Source organism: Sapajus apella, unplaced genomic scaffold (genome assembly GCF_009761245.1).
Source record: "Sapajus apella isolate SASKATOON/1434 unplaced genomic scaffold, GSC_monkey_1.0 scaffold34, whole genome shotgun sequence".
In the NCBI taxonomy this organism is placed as follows: domain Eukaryota; kingdom Metazoa; phylum Chordata; class Mammalia; order Primates; family Cebidae; genus Sapajus; species Sapajus apella.
In genome coordinates, this window is record NW_022436974.1 from 17,539,446 (window position 1) to 17,560,182 (window position 20,737).

General features: G+C 40.9%; 1 protein-coding gene across 25 annotated transcripts in view; it reads left to right on the forward strand.

Annotated features, from left to right (window-relative positions):
- Positions 1–20,737, forward strand: part of DLG2 (discs large MAGUK scaffold protein 2) — a 2,183,817-nt gene that overhangs the window by 1,817,189 nt on the left and 345,891 nt on the right. For all 25 annotated transcript variants that reach the window (XM_032295960.1, XM_032295961.1, XM_032295962.1 and 22 more), the window contains one exon: positions 5,675–5,831. In XM_032295960.1, coding sequence (XP_032151851.1) covers positions 5,675–5,831 — 157 coding nt within the window. The remainder of the gene's footprint in view (positions 1–5,674; positions 5,832–20,737) is intronic.

The window sequence follows — 20,737 nt, forward strand, 5'->3', positions numbered from 1 at the left end:
AAGATAGCTTGAAATAAATGGGATCCAGGTAAAATAAATAAAATGTGTCACACGAACATTATGTGTTTTCTGTTTTTACAGACAGGAAGCAGTATGTCAAAGTGCAAGGGTGACTAACAAAATGCCCCCAGATGGGTAACATAGATGAGTAATGGGGAATGATGTTTCATAATGACCTTTGAAAGCTGTATGCTCCCTGCACAAAGTTGCATTGCATGTAAAACATGTAAGGATGATCTTTACTTCCGTAGGAATCTTACTCTCTCATTTTTGTTAAAATATAATACTGCCTCCACAAAGCTTTCAGTTTCCCATTTTTGGTAAGAGTATGAGTACAAGAAATACTTTCCTCTTAATTTTGTAAGAAGTGCAAATGTGGTACAGTGACAGCTTTTTTTGTCTGGGAAACATAAGAAAGAGGTTAGAACTGTGTCAAACTAGAGAAAGAATGACCCTTCTAAAGAAGGCCATACTCTAAACCAAGTGTGGCCTCACAACAAAACTGGGAGCTAGTGTTGATGGAATGTCAGATTTTTTTCTTTTCCTTTTCTTTTTTTTTTTTTTTTTTTTTTGAGATGAAATCTTGCTTTTTCACCAGGCTGGAATGCAGTGGCATGATTTTGGCTCACTGTAACCTTTGTCTCCTGGGTTCAAGCGATTCTTGTGCCTCAGCCCCCTGAGTAGCTGGGATTACAGGCACATACCACCACACCCAACTAATTTTTGTATGTTTAGTGGAGATGGGGTTTCACCATGTTGGCCAGGATGGTCTTGATCTCCTGACTTCGTGATCCGCCCACCTTAGCCTCCCAAAGTGCTGGGATACCAGGCGTGAGCCCCGGCGCCTGGCCGGATTTTTTTCATGTGAAGCCACAAATCCATATTTTATGCAAATTTTCCTAATTTTAAACTTGGGCAACTAATTCAAACATTTGTAAATATTGTGAGTCAGATTCAGCCTTTGACTTGCTGGTTTGCAATCTCTGGCATATACCGTATTCTAGACTTTGGGATTGTGAGACAGAAGAATCTGTCCTAATCCTGCCTTTGCTACTTACTAAACTCAGTTAAGAGCTTAGGCAAGTAGTCTCGCTTCACTAATCTAAAAAGTTCTAATGATTTCTTCATCAGGTTATTTATTTTACTCATAATTTCATTATAAAATTTTTCAAACAAAGAAAATTTTTAAGATTTTACGATGAACATCCATGTACTTGCCACCTAGATTCCACTATTAACATTGTTCTGTACTTGCTCTATCATACACCTACCCACCTATCCAATCATCAATCTATGTTGCTTTCTGATCTGTTTCAAAGTAGTTGCAAACATCAGTGTACACCTTTTTTTTTTTTTTTTTGAGGAATAAATCAGATGATTTGGATAGAGCAGCAAGCCCAATATAGCACAAGGACAAATGTCAGAGTCCTCCTCACTCCCTTCCCTCCATCTATATATACTGTATAGAGCATCAATGTTGTTGGACCCACTGAGAATGTCTGTACATGTGTTCATTCTGGGGGAAGAGGGAGATTTTGACAACAACCTTTTCATCAAAATTCTGTTGGCTTCTACCTTTAAAATGTCATTTCCCTCTCACCCACCCTCTTATTTAAAAAGCAAAACAAAACAAAAAAACCTTGAGTATAATAAAACAAATATAGGAAGACTTTAGAGTTGGAGAGGAGGCAACGGACTGGTAAGGAAAGTAAGGATACTGTAATGAGTTTCCAGGACTTATTCTGTTTTATTTTTGTTTTCTGCTCGTTATGTATTTTTAATGGAACACTGGAGGAACTGCAGCCTGGAACTGCCAATAAGTATGGACAAAAAGAGCTCCGAGTAAAACCTGCTCCCTTGAGATAAATGACTGGAAAATACAGATAGCCAAATAAAACAGGAAAACTTTTTGATAATACTGACCTACGCTAGCCAAACACCAAAGAAAAACCTGTCCCCTCAACCCTGCAGTGTCAGCGGTGCTGTGCAGAGGGCTAGATTTCTGGCTCTACCAGGGGCAACCAGGAGAGGCAGCTCTAAGATGGCCTTCCACTTCCTCCGCCAGGCTGTTGTCAGCAGGCAGAACAAGAACTGGCAGCATCTCCATCTGGCAGCAAATAGGCAGAACAAGGGGGTATGAGGTGGTGCTCGTCAATACTCCACTTTCCAGTGGGGAGCTGAACTTGTACTCTTACCCAGCAGCAACAAGCTGGCATGAGATGGCGTTAGTTGGCATTCCATTCCCCTACTCCTAATGTTGATGGGGGCCAGCAAGAAGCTTAATTTCCACCCCTGCTCAGTGGCAATGAAGTAGAAGGCGAAAGAGGAAAACTGCTAGATGGCAAACCACTCTGCCTGCTAGGGCAGTATCAGCAGGGCCTTGTGGGGAGCTGGGCTGCTACCCCCATGTGGAGGTAAGGAAACAGAATAAGGTGATCAAGGCAGTACTACTCAGCACCCGATATTCTCTCCCCCATTGGTGTGCATGGATCCGAGGGAGGAGCTGAACTTCTACTCCCACCTAGTGGCGATGAGGTAGAATGAGTGGAATGCTCTGCCTCTCCCTCGCTGGTATTTCCGTGACCAAGGGGGAGCTGAACTCTCATGCCAGCCAGCTGCAAGAGGAGTCTATTTTACAGCAAAAGAATCCTTTGCAAATGGAAGTCAGGTCAAGTTATTTTTCCAGCAGGCTCCCCATTTCTTTCAGAGTAAAATCAAAGCTATTAAAATGGCCTACAAGGCCCTACAGGATTAATTAATGCACTATTGTCTCTCTGATAGTGGTAGGCAAAGTTCTAAGAGGGACCCATGATAGCTACCTCCTGGTGTTACTCCCACAATTAAGTTCTTATGGAAGAAAAGGGATTTTGCAAGTGTAGTTAAGGTTACTAATCGGTTAATCTTAAGACAGGAAAAGTATCTGGGTAGGCCTGGCCTAATCACATAAACCCCTAAAAAGCAGAGAGTTATTCAGCTAGTTGGAGAAGAGGAAGAGAGAGTTTCCAAATGTGAAGAGGATGCATTGTGCCATTACTGGCTTGAAGACAGAGGGAGCCAAGTGGTGAGGAATGTGGGTGGCCTCTAGCAGCTGAGACAGGCCCCAGTTGATGGCCAGCAAGGAAATGGATACCTTATTCCTTGTGATGGTTCATTTCATGTGTCAGCTTGACGGAGTCATTGAGTGTCCAGCTATTTGGTTAAACACGGTCCTCAGTATGTCTATGAGGGTGTTTCTGGATGGTATAAAATTGCAAATCAATAGACTGCATAAAGCAGATTGTTTATCACAAAGTGTGTGATCCTCATCCAGTCCACTGAAGGCCTGAATAGAATAAAAAAGCAACGTGAGGGAGAATTTGCTGCTGCTTTCTGATTGTCCTCAAGCTGGGACATCAGTCTTCTTCTGCCTTCACACATAGTCTCCGCCTGCAACTATTTAATATATATCACTGGCTCTCCTGGGTCTCCAATTTGTCAGCTGCAGATCCTGGGCCTTATCAGCCTCCACAGCTATAAAAACCAATTCCTTATTGTGTATATGTATATAATATAGATGTGTGTAGGAGTGTGAGTGCGGGTGCCTATTGGTTTTATTTCCCTGAAGAACCCTGACTAATACAACCCTACAACCACAAAAAACTGAATTCTGCCAACAACCTAAATATATTTTGAAACAGATTTTTTCCCAGAAACTTGCAATAAAGCTCAGCCTGGCTGGCACCTTGACTTCAGCATAGGTAGACAACATGGTCAAGTCCACCCAGACTTCTGACCTACAGAACTGAAAGAGAATAATGGCTGTGGTTTTAACCTGCTAGATTTGTGGTAACTTGTTACTCAGCAGTAGAAAACTAATACGGTGACTTCATCGCTTACCATTCTCCCTTCCTCATTCACTCAGTTCAGCCACACTGGCCTCCTAGATCTTCTTTGGCAACACCAGGCACCCTTCCGTGTTAGGATCTGTTTAGCTGATCCTTTCCTCTGGCCAGAATATTCTTCCTTTTTATAGTAACATGATTAGTTTCCTCACCTCTTCAATCTTTTCTCAAATGTCACCTTCTCAATGCATCCTACCCAGGCCCTCTTCGCCACAAGCTATCCCTCCTACACTGTCCTGCAATTTTTTTTCTACCCAGAGTTTTTACTGCCTTCTAATATGGTATATAATCAACTTATTTATTGTATCTATTGTTTATTCGTGATCTACCTTCATTAGAATGTAAGCCCACAAGGGCAGGGATATTTGTTTTGTTTGCAAACATTCTGAGCACTTGAAACACCTTCCTGGCAGAGTAGGTGTTTACAAAGTATCTGTAGAACGAAATGAGTTAACTCTTTGACACTTCATCTCTGACTTAATGCGTTGTTATCTAATTTATTATTTACAGTTCAAGTTGTGATGTGCATTTTACACTCTTCCTCATAATAAGGCATGTATACATAATGCATCACTTGATGCATGAAAATGTGATAGCAAATAACAAATTCTTTTTGTAGTCATTAGTATAAAGTATATTGGATGGCTCTTATTCTTTCATCATTAAGAGCTGGAAAATAGAAGATGGACTGAGATGTTTGGGAGAGGAGGGTGCATGATACAAATAACAACTTGCTCAAGCCTAAGACTTGCAGAACACTTTTTAAAACTACTGATACAGAATTTGAAGTAAATGCCTTTTAAGAATTTTTACATTCTACAATTCCATATTATTCTGACCTCTACACAAACTCAGTGAACTATTGGCTCAAAATTTGATCTCTGACCTTTTCATTGATGACCCTTAAATATGTATTTATAGTTCTCTCCAAAGACCCATATTCCTGTCCTTCATCTCCAGCTGCTTCAGAATGTTGCCGCCTGGATATACCACTATTTCCTGTAACTGAGTATGTCCAAATCATACTCATCCCATGATCCTGGATTCCACTCATCTCTCTTTTTGCTAGTTGCTCTCTCTCCTTTTTCCAATGTCTGAGTCATCTCTGGACCTACTGCTTCTCCCTTCAAATTTCCTTTCATGTTACCCTTTTTAAAATTCTCCCTGCTGTCACCCTTGTTCAGGCTGTGACTTCCTCACAGCTGGATTACTAGACAGCATCCCAAATGATTTTCCCACCTCCCGTCATATCTGTACTTTCCCTTCCATCAGCCCTCCATAGGACCATCTGTTAATTTTCTAAAATGAATTTAAATATTCTTAATGTCTCAGAATCTTCCAATGAGTCCCCATGGCTTACACAGTAAATTTTAATTAACAATCAAACAAACAGCAAACCCGCAACCTGGCATATAAGGTCTTTCATGATCTGGGAATTCAACCTAGTCTCTTGTCCCCAGAAATCCCTCTATCCTTTTGTGTATGTCCGTCCTACTGAGTACTACTGTGGTGCGCAATACAAAAACAGATGTTTTAAACAAAAATAGAAGTAAAGATTGTTTAAGAAACCTTTTTAGAATGAAGGAATGATTTTACATGATATTTTGGCTGTTGTTACAGTGAGGAACTCAAACATTCCTGATATTAGCCTCTTTCTTGATATGTGAATGTTAATTTGAGAAACAACCTTATAAGTAGGGAATTGCTGATATCATTTGTCCCAGTGAAGGTAAAAGCAACCTAAATCTTAAATGGATCATCCTCTAAGCTGTGTTCTCTATTTCTTTCTGCAGAGAACCCCGCAAGGTGGTCCTGCACAAAGGCTCCACTGGCCTGGGCTTCAACATTGTAGGTGGGGAAGATGGAGAAGGTATTTTTGTATCCTTCATTCTGGCTGGTGGACCAGCAGACCTAAGTGGGGAGCTCCAGAGAGGAGACCAGATCCTATCGGTGAGTATGTTTCTTTAATCTTTATTCCCTCCGTATTTGACACCATCAATGAAAAGTCATAACGTTCAATTATGACACCAGAAGAATCTTAATTACAAAGGAAAACGGATGAGCGCATCATGGCTTCAGGTACATGTCACATTTTTGTTTGTTTGTGTTTGTTTTGTTCCTTTTGGGACAGAGTCTTATTCTTTCTCTTGCCCAGGTTGGAGTGCAGTGGCACAACCTCAGCTCACTTGCAACCTCCGCCTCCTGGGTTGAGGCAGTTCTCCTGTCTCAGCCTCCCAAGTAGCTCAGATTACAGGTGGCCACCACCACACCCAACTAGTTTTTATATTTTAAGTAGAGACAGGGTTTCGCCATGTTGGCCAGGCTGCTGTCAAACTCCTGACCTCAGGTGATTCTCCCACCTCAGCCTCCCAAAGTGCTGGGATTACAGGCATGAGCCACTGCACCTGGTCTACATGTCACGGTTTAAATGATGTTCAGGTGCTTGAGGCTTGTTGCACTTACGTCCATCAAATAAAGGTGAAGTTGCTAATGTTTTCTTCTAGATGCCCTGAGACGCATTTGCATCCAACAGACTGTTGAGAAGCATGCCTTTTTAAAATGATATGTTACTTATTTTATTTAAAAAACAGATTTTCCCCCAAAACTCATGACCATACTCTAAACACTGCACCTTTATAATGTGTATAGTTTGGTGCAGATGTAAAAAAAAATGCGTAAGATAGTGCTATATACAGTTTGCTGATGGTACTAAGTTGTAGCAGTGGCACCATTCAACTCAGTTCAAGAATTATCAGCAACAATGTATTGAACACCTTTTTTTTTTTACTTTTAAAATAATTTCCACTTTTAGATTCGGGTGTACACGTGATGTTTCTTATATGGGTATATCACGTAATGCTGAGGTCGAGAGTATAGTTGGTCCCATTACCCAGGTAGTGAGCCTAGTGTACCCAGTAATTAGTTTTTCAATCATTTCCCCTTTCCCTCTCTCCCCACTCTAGGCGTCCCCAGTTTCTATTGTTGGTGTCTTTATGTCTATGAGTATCCAGTGTTTAGCTCCCACTTGTAAGTAAGAACATGTGGTATTTGGTTTTCTGTTCCTGTGTTGATTTGCTTAAGATAATAGCCTCCTGTGGTATCCGCGTTGGTGCAAAGGATATTATTTCATAAGTAATTTTCAAGGCTACTTTATGAGATAAGATTCGTGACAGAAAAAGTTGTAGATACTTAATGTCGAATTTGGAGATATGAATGCAAGCGTGAAAGCATCACCACAATCTATGCCATAAACACATCCATCACTGCAAAAGTTTCCTCCTATTCTCTTCTCTATTATTAATGTTTTCCTTTTGTGATAAGAACAATTAACATAAGATCTACTCTCTTAGCAAATGCTTAAGCAAGCAGTATTGGTGGCTATAGGCACTACATTGCTCAATAGACCTCTGACTTTTCTTGCATAGCTATTAGTTTATGCTTCTCACAATCACTCTGAAAGGTACTGCCCCATGTTCAGAGGAAGATAAACTTTGAACTTTAGTCAGGTCTCCAGCAGTAAGTTGGCTTTAGTAAGGTCTCCAGCAGTTTGCATGGATGGCCTTGCCATACGTGTCACTCTGGTCCCATACGTGTCACTGTGGTCCTCTCACATTTGAAAGGCTCTGCCCACTCATCAGCTTGCAGCTCTCTGGAAGGATGTTGAGTATGGGAGAGACAGTGTAAGGTACTACATTAGGACCTTGTTCTGCCATCCAAGAGCTGAGCATCATCCCTTAAGCTCCTTCCCTGACCTACTTCGTCAGCACTTACATGAGATATAAGAGATGACTGGCAGCTATCAAACCATATTGCCCATATACATTTACATGTCTGTCTTCCTGTACTAGGTGGTAAGGTATCTTAAAGCAAATTCTCTATCTTACATGATTTTCTATCCTCAGTATTTAGCACAATGCCTGGCACATAGCAGTCTCTTAAAAAAAGTGTTTATTAAATGAAAAAGTGTTGAATAAATATGGTGGCACATTAAGAAATCACTATAACCTGAGAGATTGACTCTGATTCTACCTAGAGCATGCTAACATACCTTCACCATCCTGGCTTAACATCTCTATTCTGGAGGACCACTTTGTCATTTCATTACAATCAGCATTCATATTGTCATTAAATGTTCCCAGACTCAAAGCACGGTCACATCCATTAATTCTAGAGATCCTCTAAGGCATTCTAAGTGGCAGGATAGGTTATTCTTATTACTCTCATTTTGCAGATCAGGAGAAAAGGGATTCAGAGAGGCTAAATGATCTGTCTGCGTCTCCACAGCTACTGACTGTGAAGCTGCACACAAAGTCGGCGTTCTTTCTCCTCACAGCACAGTCTCTTTTCAAAATCTTGTCAACAGTGTCTATGGCACATCTACATGGTGCACACCACACTGTGTACATCACATTCGGGAACGCATCCAACAATAAAGAACTCATACTTCACGTGCTACTTTTGAGTCAGTCACTGTTGTAACTAATTCAGTCTCCTAACAACACTGTGCCTTATTATGCTCATTTTAAGCATAGAGAAATTGAGGCACAAGGATGATATTAGATTCTCTAATGCTGTTTAAATAAAAAATCCACCAAGCCATAGGCTTGATTTGTTTTAACCTCCACACATGTGAGAGAAAAGGAATGAGCTGGTATGGCTTGACAAAGAAAACTCTGAAGTAATTCTGCTTCAAAAATCAATTTATCCGTTTAAATATTATTACCAGGGCCACGTAATAAATAAGGCAACCAATCAGAGTTATAGTCGTCTTAGATATTGTAATTCACAGGACATAACAACCTTTGAAGTTCACACAGCATATCCTTTTTATGTATAACATTTGCGAATACATTTGATGAGGAAAATATTATCTGCTTTTTTCAGTTGAGAGAGAAGAGGGAACATTTCTACTTGGTATGTCAAAATGTATTTCACCTGTAGCTAGCTAGAAAGTGGCTAGTTTCAAGGTTCACTGTTGGAATTTCATTGCTTAACATTGAGAGAAAAGAATAAACAAGCTTGAGAAGCGCAAACGTTACAACGTGGAAAGCAAAATGGCACAAAAGAATTACTAACAATGGAATATGGAAGATAAAACATTTTCATCTATAACTTGCACTGGACATATAGGGGCAAGCCACCTTCCTGGAAAGTACAAAGCAAAAACTCTAAATAACAAGAGCTTTCTGGACCTGGTGCCTCACGCCTATAATCCTAGCACTTTGAGAGGCTGAGACCGGTGGATCACTTGAGGTCAGGATTTCGAGACCAGCCTTGCCAACGTGGTGAAACCCTGTCTTTACGAAAAATACAAAAATTAGCCACGCGTGGTGGGGCACACCTGTAATCCCAGCTACTCGGGAGGCTGAGGCAGGAGAATCGGTTGAACCCCGGGAGGCAGAGGCTGCAGGGAGCCAAGTTCGCACCAGGGCACTCCAGCCTGGGCGACAGAGCAAAACTCTGTCTCAAAAAAAAAAAAAAAAAGCTAAATAAAACTTAATACATATTACTAGGTCATATAAGATTTATTTGCAAATAAGTCATATTAACAATAATATGGTAATTTCAGAGAAATGAAGTAGAATCCCCAGGGAAGGGATCTGGGAGATATGTCTTTGTTCTCAAGTGTTCTTCATAGATAAGAGACTTGCGTAATAGACAATTACCTTTCTAATCAGGGGCAGAATGTTCATTTCTATTCTCTCACATGGACTATAGAATCTTCCTAGGTAATTTAGTTATTCATGATTTACTATGTGCTGGGTATCGTATGTGTATGTATATGAACACATACACATATACATACACATATACACACACAGAAGAAAGAGAAGAGACAGTAACACTTAAAATACAGCCTGTCATAGTATAAATATTCAATAAATGCTGCTGTTCCTATTAACTCTGCTTTAAGAATGTATCTGAATGTTTTAAAAACGTTTGGATACCCATGTAAAAGGAAGGCTTCTGTTGGATAGTTTGAGCTATTCCTTCTTTGGGAGAGGGACTGGACTAGATCAGCATTTCCCAAAGTGTGTTTTACAGAACACTAAACAGCAGGATTGTAGTAGATTGCTACTATAGCAGGTTCCTTTGTACTTCTTCTTCACTGAAGAACTTCTAAAAAACATGTTTATGTGTGTGCATTGGAAATCTCCTAAGGCAGATGAAGTCTATGGTTTTCACAAACATTTCGACCACCAAATCCTACATAAGGAGTATCTTACAGGATATCAGAAGTGGGAAATGCTTGAGTAGATTTTTTATTATTAGTATTTCAGTCTAGCTCTATTGTCCAGGCTGGACTGCAGTGGCACAATCTTGGCTCACTGCAACCTCTGGGTTCAAGCAATTCTCCCGCCTCAGCCTTCCGAGTAGCTGGGACTACAGGCGCCCACCACCATGCCTGGTTAATTTTTATAATTCCTATAATTGACCATTTCCTACATTCTTTGCCTGTACAGAAAGGGAAGCAGCCTTTTACTATGTTTTACAGTTATGGGTGCCCTCTGGTGTTCATGCATTGTCAAAACATATTACTTAGCAATCTGAAGATGGAGGGTCCCGAAGCTCCATTGCCGGGATATATACCAGGCCCAACCCTTGTGCCCACTGGAATTCCAAAATTAAAGTAGTTAAGATGCTCAAAGACAAAAAAATCGTCACCTAGGGCTACATCTTATACACGTATTATGAGTGATCTTTTCTAATTTCTCTTTTATGTATTCTATTTCTCAGGGATCTGTTGCAGAAAAAACTTCAATAACTGAATCTTATTCTTGAAGTATTCATGAAGGAGAATTTAGGGCATTCAGCATGCAGTCACATAAACTAGTGCGGTTACCTCCTCAGGCTGTCTTTCTGCAGAAGGAAAGATAGAAATGCTTCTCTCATTAACGCTTCTCTTATTATTTGTTTGAGTGCTTTGTTAGGAAAAAATGTGCGACCGAGCACAGAGAAGCAACACCCCCAGAAAGAGATTATTTCCTGTCTCTCTAAGCAATTTCAGTTTATTCATTCCTCTGGCGTCTAAAAATGATCACCCCAGCTGACTTGCTAACTCCAAAGCTCATTCTTGATGGCCTTTAAGCATTTAACAAACTGTATTCCAAGATACGTGACTGGGAATGTGTGTTGCCGAAAGTGAAATGCTGCAGCTGTTGAACTGAAGGTACAATCGGTAACTGAATTTCCAAATTAGAATTTAAATTGCATTATTGATTTAGAAAGAGTAAAAATGAGTCACAGCTCATGTGGGTATTTCAAAAATTTTCAGGTGATCTTCATGTTTAAAACCGTGCAGAAGGGAAGGACTTGATTTGCCAGGTCTATTTTCAAGTTAGTTAAATGGAATATGAGCACTATACACACTATTCACCAACTTGGGTACTGATAGGGTCACCCTATATTATTACCTCAAATAACATCTCTAAATCTCTTCTGTGGTTCTGGCTTCCTCCTCGCCACCACCATCCCCAGTAAAGATATTCCAGATTGTTTCTTGGATTTCCTGAAGTGGTCCTCATACAACCCTACAAACCTTATCCCTTGCAGTCACCACGCCATATCTGCCATGCCCTTCCTCTCTGGCCCTGGCTCTGGCTCCCAGTCCCATGGAGGAATCTTGCTTTCCTAGTTTTCAGTACTGATGAAGAAACTCTCTCTCCCTCTGTGTGTTCCTGAAACAAGCACTCTCTAAAATACTAAAGAGGATCTGGGATCTATCCAGTATTAGTGACAAGTCTCATCTCCACAACTCAGTGCTCTCATTTCACCTATCCCCAAAAGCCAAACAGCTTAAACCAGACATCTTATAAAACTTTTCACGTCAGCAACACGTTCAGCTTCTTTTCTCTTCTCATCAAAACTTGGAGTCACCCAAACTCCAGCTACACCACTACCCACCCCTCAGGAACAAGTATCAGTAAGGTTTTAGAAATTTCAAGGTTCTGTGTCAGCCAAGACATACTGTTAAATTTGGAAGTGAAATCTAACTAAGTGGAATTGATGCTGTTTTTGAGGAGGTAAAAACTTATTGCCCTAAATCCGATCAGTTAAATTTAGAGCTCTCGTCCAGAAACCATGTGAAAGTTGCCTCTGCAAACCAACCTGCTCGTTGCAGGCATTTGCGCCCTCCTTAACCCACTACCTCTAGACCCGTTGACTCTTCAGTCATTTCTGGCTTTTGCCTCTATTAATTATGGAGCCCACTTAGACTTCTCCCCACCTTACTGGATCTTTCTTCCTGCATAACTCAGAGCTCACAGCTCCCCTCATCGTGGGACCACTTCAAATGAAAGCGGATGTGACCTGTGAAGGGGCTACAGTGGATTTACTCTTGCTCAGCCTTGATTTCAGAGCCCCGCCATCCAGGCTGACTCCTGGCCCAGCCACCCAAGGGTGGGGATTCAGTAGGGCCTGACTATGGGCAGAGTCCTTTATTCCTGATGATTGCCCAGTGCATACAAACGTCACACATCACATACAGATTTCCAGCTTTTGGAAAGAGCAAACTGGACAAAAAGCATATCTGATCATACCCTTTTCCTGCTCTCTTTAAAACCTTTCAATGGTGTCCTGCTGTTCTTAAAGTCTCAAATTGTTAACATAGGCCACAAGGTTTGCAGAGTCTGGCCCCTGCCTCCTGGATGGCTGGCCCCATCCACAATATTCACCTGCTCTCACTGATGCTTCAGCCACCCTGGATTTTTCTTTACCTATGGTCAGGGATGCTATTCAGAATTTTCACACCTTAGCACAACCCTGGCACCAGTCCAGACAATGAATGGCTGTAGAGCCAGATGTTGGACAGCAGGAAGGTGGGAACTTCCAGGCAGCCAGAGTTTTGGGTCACTCAGGAGGGCTCAGGACAGCAGGTATTTACTAACAAACCATATACAAATGTGTTTCACTGTTGTACCAAAACAAGTAGCCACATCACTGAGTGGGGACGCAGCAGCCTTGCCCACTCTTGTTGAGCTCCTTCCTACCTCCATCCTGTTCACTGAATTTCCTCTGAAAATGAACTTGGAGTAGATAAGGAAAACCCTCCATTATCTAAAAGGGACCAGATAACTCATGAATTGCCCCAAGCTTCACTTAAAAAGCATCCCCATTGTCTCATATAGAATTTCTCTGTGTAATATATGTCAAAGAAAAACAATAAATAAAATTTGTGGGCACTTAGTAAACCTCATAGGAAACAAAATTAACATTGCTTTCCAATTACATTCCTTAAGTCCTGCTTACTCAGTGTCTCATAAAGACACTGTATGCCACAATTTGCGGTGAAAATAGTACATTGGGAACCATGTACTTAACATCAGACTTGTAACACCTAACTCACAAGATGACTACTCAAAAGATTTAACTAAGCAGCTTTCAAACGTCTGAAATTTAACTCAGTGACACCAGTGGAAACACCCGCCTTTCTCACAGTGGTACTTCCAAAACTCTGTATAATACTGGGTGTGTGAAATGCTCCATAAAAAGGTTCATAATCCAATAAAGGATCTGAGAAGTCCTGTAGCAAATTTTTTAAATGCTGTTACAGCATATTTTAACTTTATTTAACCTAATAACATTTTTAGTCTTTGAATATAAATTACTATCAAGTGAAACATATTTTTTGAAAATTCTGTCATGATCTCCAGAAAACCTCTTGCAAGTATTTTATTTGACAGAAGTAATATCTTCACCTGAAAATCTTGTCTGCAGAGCTCAGAGACATTCACTAAGTGCCAGAAGCTACTAGACACTGAGGATACGATGTGAAAAAAACGTTGTGGCCTCAGTGAACATGTAGCCAAAGGGAGACAGATGAATAAATAAGTTATTTCCAATGTAACATGGAAATGCTAGTGCTAAGTTCCAGGGACCACATGGGTATAAAGGAGAGGCTAAACTTAGATCAGCCTGGGAGAGTAAGAAGGCTTCTGAAGGGGAAGTTTCCCAACAAAGAAGGCCCAAGAAAGCAGAAACAGTAGAGAATTAGAGATAAAATCCCTAACCTATATTGAATATATGCTCAGCACCGAGCATGTTGCTGGATACTGCATTATGATTTCCCTGAATTGTCCCAACAAGCTTGTTGGGTTAAAGGCTCAGAGAAATTAAATAATTTGTCCAAGATCACACAGATGATCAGTAATGATGGTGGTATTTGGAACACTGTTCCTTCTGATTACAAAGCTCTGCTCTTTCTGTGATGCAGGCCTTCACAAGAGAATTGAATTTGGCAGTTTGCTTATGTCTGAGGCAGTCCATACTCAAAGTCCATACTCTGTCACCTAGGCCGGAGGGCAGTTCTCCTGAGTTCAAGCAATTCTCTGCCTCAGCCTCCCGAGTAGCTGGGGTTATAGGCACCCGCCACCACACCCAGCTAATTTTTGTATTTTTAGTAGAGATGGGATTTCACCATCTTGGCCAGGCTGGTCTTGAACTCCTGACCTCGTGATCCACCCTCCTCGGCCTCCTAAAGTGCTGGGATTACAGGCATGAGCCACCATGCCAAGCCTAGATGATTGTAAGTTGTCCACGACATCTATGAGCCAACTTATTGCCTTATTTTTGTAGTTTTAAGTGTCAGTTGGTTGGGAGAGAGAAATCTGGATGAATAATTTACAAGAGAATAACTAAATGTGGATCCGTCAATAGGATTCCAGGATAGCATTTTTCACTGGACAGAGGTCTTTCTGTACTACACATCTGCTGTGCTTTCGAAGTGTCAGGGCCCACTTGCTCATCAGAGAATCAGTAAAAAGAAAACAGTCCCTTCCTCAGTTGTCAGCCCACATTATTTTCTGCCCCAGGGAGTCTTTTCATTTGAAACATCCATTTTCTTGCCCTGCAAGCCATAAACCATAAGACAAATCACTCTCTGAAAGCGGGTACCAAGGTCCAGACTTCTCAGCCTGAACTGTAGTTTACCTTGTTACATATAAAATACTTAGGTAACGTCATTCTAATATCACTAATAGTAGTGAAAATAATTGGTTGTCTCTGATTAGTTCTTTTGATTTACAGAGCAATTTAAAATTTTTATTCTTATGGCAATATTGGGATAGGCAGGGGATGCTATTGTTATAATACCAACGTTTTATGAAGAAATCAAGCCTCAGAGATGCTTAGTAGTGAATACAAAGTGATAATATTAAATGGAAATCTGACGCTTTAGCTGCTCTTTTCTTATACTTTTTTTCAGTTATTTTCATAAACTGTGGCCTATGAACCTATTATTCCCATAAGACAATAAATAACATAGTGACTGGGATTATTTCCTAAAAATCCACAAGATGGCAGTAAAAGATTTTGCATCAAACTGGAAGCACGTGGTAGGTGGCCTTTTGCTGTTTTCACACTGGTGATTGTATTTGATCACAGTATTAAAACTGGCTGTTATCATAAAGATAGCTTTTTAAAATATTAACTCAATGAATTGAAGTTGAATTCAAATCTGAAAGTAATATTTGTGGCTTTGTTGCTTTTTTTTTCATTGTGAGGGTCCTATTTTTAAACACAACAAACTGCTAGGAATCACCCGGGAGCAATAAGAGCCAAGATTTCTTGAGAAAGCTCAAAATGAGAAATGTTACTCCTTCTTGAACCTTAGACTGACCTGTAATTCTCCTGCTTGAAGGAGAGAAATTGAGGGGTCAGCAAAAGGCCAACAGTTAATCTTCCTTATAATTTAATTTCTTATTTCTCTGTGTTCAGGATCTATCCTGGAGGGAAACTTTCCTAATGGACCAATGCTGCTGTAAAACAAATTCCAGGAACATTTATTGCCTTAATCTCTCGGATTTTTGTGTGGGACATAAACTGTACTAAGCTGTGACTAGTTTTTCATGTACTTTTATTATTCTACTGCCAAATTTATGATCGCATTCAGAAGAATGAAGGCTACAGTTTTCTTTTTCTTTTTTTTATTTTTTGAGACAGAGTCTCACTCTGTCGCCCAGGCAGGAATGCGGTGGCAGTGGGGCAATCTCAGCTCACTATAACCTCCTCCTCCTGGGTACAAGTGTTCTCCTGCCTCAGCCTCCCAAGTAGCTGGGATTATAAGCATGTACCACTATGCCCGGCTAGTTTTCGTATTTTTAGTGGAGACGGGTTTTCACCATGTTCACCAGGCTGGTCTCAAACTCCTGACCTCAGGTGATCCACCTGCCTTGGCCTCCCAAAGTGCTAGGATTGCAGGTGTCCACCCCCACTCCTAGCCTACGTTTTCCTTTTATTGGAACAGGAGAGGGGTCTGTCTCCATGCTGACTGAGTACTGTGTTGCAGGGCTCGTGATCATAATCAGGTACACATGGAACTGAGTCACTTGTCTCTGGAATTTAGAACATCAAAGAAAATTACACTGTTTCTGTATCTAACATAAATGCAAGTAAGTATTCCTTAGCATCTCCTTTGTGTGTAGCAGACAGGACTTAGGCCTCAAAAAAATAGCAGTGGATTTGCATCACACATGTGAAAACCAAAAGTGAGCATCGGGTATCTCTGATTTTGAAGTCCTTAGGCACACTCTTATGCTACCCAAATTTCTCTTTCCCCTTTACCTGACTTTTCTTCTCTAATGTCTTCTTACCTTCATATTCATAGTCCTTTCTTATGACAAAGAGTGCAACCTTAATTTTTGCTTACTTTGTTGTTTTTGTTTTTTGGTTTTTTTTGAGACAGAGTTTCATTCTTGTTACCCAGGCTGGAGTGCAATGGCGCAATCTCGGCTCACTGCAGCCTCCTCCTCCTGGGTTCAAGCAATTCTCCTGCCTCAGCCTCCCAAGTAGCTGGGACTAAAGGCACGCACCACCATGCTCAGCTAATTTTTTTGTATGCTTAGTAGAGACGGGGTTTCACCATGTTGACCAGGATGATCTCGATCTCTTGACCTTGTGATCCACTGCGTCAGCCTCCCAAAGTGCTGGGATTACAGGCGTGAGCCACCACGCCCGGCCAATTTGTGCTTACTTGTCAGAGACTTGTATTTTCACCTTGGGTAGCTCATCATCTTTTCCCTGAAGGAGAAAAATATGTATCTTTCATTTCCTTATAACATAGATTTAAACCTCCTGCTAGGAAATAAGATATTTCACTCTGTTCCTCTGTTTATTCATTTATCCTCTTATTCCTGTCTACAGCAAATGTGATAGGGGCTTCTGTGTTTGTGTCACCTTGCTATGTGGAATGTAGTGATGACTAAGCCATGTGTCGTGTCCTTGGGATGCTTGTAGTCTAAGAGAAGAAATGAGCAGGTCCACCCTGAACTACACCAGTGAGGCAAGGGAGTTCCATAGAAGAAGCAGAACCTCACCATGTATTCTGAGGAGGATTCATGTTTTCCTTAGTAATGGAAAGACCTTCCCAGATCCTCACTGCAAGTCTAAGATAACCATTTTTTTCATCAGGCTGCAAAGGAGGAACATGAAGTCAGTGCAGAAGTGTTGAAAAGCAGGGGTGCTCAAGAATTATCAGTAGCCCAGGCCATCAAGACATGAGATGCCGAAGACTATTGGGCCTCTGAATAAACAGGATGAGGAGTTTAAGCACTGGAGTAGGCTAGGAAACGCAAACAGTTCCCAGGAGCAACCATTCAGTTACTCGGGGCAACCTGAACGAACTCCTGATCCTCTCACTGCTCTGTAAAGTGAAAAGATGGAGACAGCATCTTTAAACTTCCAGCTCCAATAAACTAGGAATGAATGTGTTTGAGAGGACTTTGTATGATAAAAAAGAATGCCCTGAAGCATTTTTGAACAATTAATTGTTGATGAGTTACAACTAAACATATGTTGTGAACAAAGACTTCCCTTTATTTTATTTATTTATTTTTTAATTAGAGACAGGGTCTTACTGTTGCTGGATTGTGAAGTAGCACAATCAGTTCACCAAACCTTTGAGTTCCTGGGCTCACGCAATCCTCCCACCTCAACCTCCCACATAGCTAGCACCATGGGAATGCATCACCATGCCCAGCTAATTTTTAAAACATTTTTCAGATGATACAGGGTCTCGCCATGTTGCCCAGCCTGGTCTTGAATGCTCGGCCTCAAGCAGTCCTCCCACAGCACTGGGATCACAGGTGTGAACCGCCTTACCCAGCCTAAGGATTCCCTTTAATACAAGTTTACAAATCAGATATTAAAATCGAAGTCATAGATTCATGCTTTTTTCAGAGTCCATTGGTTATAACTTAACCGTCCAAATAAAGTCTAAATTCCTCAGTACAGCTTCCTCTTAACTTGTCCAGCCATATCTCTAAAAGTCAGTGTTTGCTCCCTCATGTAACTATATCTGATGTTATATCCTCTCCTGAAAATTTTCCCCACCCCACCGACTTCTTATATTCTCCAAATGCCTTTTCTCACCATTCCCGCTCCACCTTCCCAAGACACACAGCAACACCTCCAAGTCAGGTACCCCTCTTCATGAGCTTCATATACTGACAGAACTTACCATGCTAATTTTTAAAGACATGTTTAATACTCCATTTTCCTCACTACATGGTAAGCCAGGACGACATCTGTCTTGCTTACCTGACCCATAATATATATCTTATAAATATATAATGAATGAATAAAGATAGATTACTATTTTAAGTCAGTAGATTTGGAGTAAAGACCTAGTAAAATCAATGCATGGCTAACAGTGCGTGGGCAGTGTACCTCTGTATTGTGCAGGACATAGTGTTAGGTACTCTCCCTATAGGCTGATTTTTTAAAGGTTGCCAGCTGACAGGAATGTGTGCAACCTAACAAAATTTACATTTATAAGATACCGTGTCTGGCATCTCAAAAATCAAAATGAAAAACAAAATAATGTGGTTATGTCTTTTTTTATAGCAACCACTAGAGGGCAATAAAAGCAAACTTTGAACATCTTTTGTGGGGAAAAGAATTGTAAAATGTTTTCTGATTGAAATGTGGGTAGATAATTTTATGTTTGGGATAGCTGTAGGACCTGTAGGCTGTAGTTTCTGTGATTATGGGTTTAGTAGTTATAATTACATTTCTAGTGTGGAATTAAAACCTAGATTGCCTGTGATAATAACATCACCTTACATTACATGCATTATCTCATATGAACCTGTTATAGCACTACCAGGGAACGTACCATTTTCCCGTTTTCCAATGAAAAAAAAACTAAGGTTCAGAGGCATTAAGCTAGTAAGTAGCCATAAGGTAGCAAAATATTGACACAAACCCTATAAATATTTATTAACTACTGTCATTTACCAGGCATACAAAATTCTCTGCTAAGGCAGTCTGGGAAAATACAGGTTCCAAAATTAATTGCACCAGTTTAGAATGGAGACATTTGGTGACAGTTCCTTAAAAGAGGATCTTGTGGTTTTACGTAGCCATCTGATGATGCTGCTAGTAGACTAATAGGCTAGAGCCTCTGTACAGAAATGTAGTCCTGGGATGTGGGAAGGAGACATCCTCTGGATTCCACACTGGTTAGACCCTATCTAAGCCATATGTTTCACTCTAGTTGCTGCGTTTTTTAGAGAGATATCAGGAAGCCACGGACTAGGATTAAGGTTCCTGGACATGATGTATTAGAGGGGAAATTGGAATGTCCCAAAGAACGAGAGAGAAAGAAAGGGAATTAGACCCAGTGATGCTTAAGCTGTAGGCTCAGGAGCCAGAGTGGGTCTGACTTGCCATACCTACTAAAAACAGAAAATGAATAATTGCAGAGATTTGGGTTGGCCTCTTACCCATGCCAGATATTGAAGAGAATACATGTTTGTATTCTTCAGAATTCACACAGAGCTAAAAAAAAAAAAAAAAAAAAAAAAAAAAAAAAAAAAAAAAAAGCTAAAAAAGAAGTCCTTTTACTGCTTTAACCTGAGCACACATCAGAAGCACATTCCGGAGGCCCCCATGAGGCCTGTGTGCAGGGAGCTGAGCATGGCCTTGCTTGGTAGCCGCAGTAGCTGAGGTAAAGTGAAAGGCATTCAACATTTAAGCAGCTTCTTTCTGCTTGCCCCAGCAAGCTCGACCTGCAGCTTGTCCGCCACTTTCTTCCATTCTCTTCTCCATTCACCTGTTGTGTGTGCAGCCCCAAGGTGGGCTGCAGGAGTCCTGCAGTCCAGCTGGAGTGTAAGCACAATGGGAGCAAATTTTCTTGGCCCTGGGATGAATCTGTGTCACCAACAGAGAATGCGCATCACGGGGTCAGCTGGCCCTTCCCACCTCTGGTTACGTGATGGTAACTGTCCAGACTGAAGTTGTTGAGAATTTTGCTTCAAAGGAGTTTATTCACCATGGTAAGGTCTCTATTATAAGAACTGGATCAGTTGACATGGACTGTGCAATCACCATGTTATTAAAAGACTTGCAGAATGAACTTGTCTTTGTAGATGTTGATAACGGTGAATTGAAGGGTGTGAGACAGTGAACCTTGAACATGGCAGTCCTTTCTTGAAACTGCCAAATATCGTTTCCAGCACAGATTATCTTATCTCTGCAAACTCCAACCTAGTGATTATCATATCAGGTGCATGCCAGGAGAAAGGCGAAACACTTCAGTCAGTCTAAACGTGGCCATCCTTAAATTACTGATTTCTAATATTACCCAATATAGTCCTGCTGCAAAGTGATGGTTTCCAGTCCAGTGGATATCTTAATTTATGTAGCTTGGAGGTTGAATACATCTTCCAAAATCTGTATTATTGAAAATGGCTATAATCTGGACACTGCCCACTTCCATTTCTTGACTGTACAAAGGCTTAGTATTCACTCTGGAAGCTGCCATGGGTGGATCTTTGGAGAGCATCAGGACTCAAGTGTTCCTGTGTGGAGTGGCATGAATATTGTGGGTGTCTCTCTGAAGCATCTCAACTCAGATA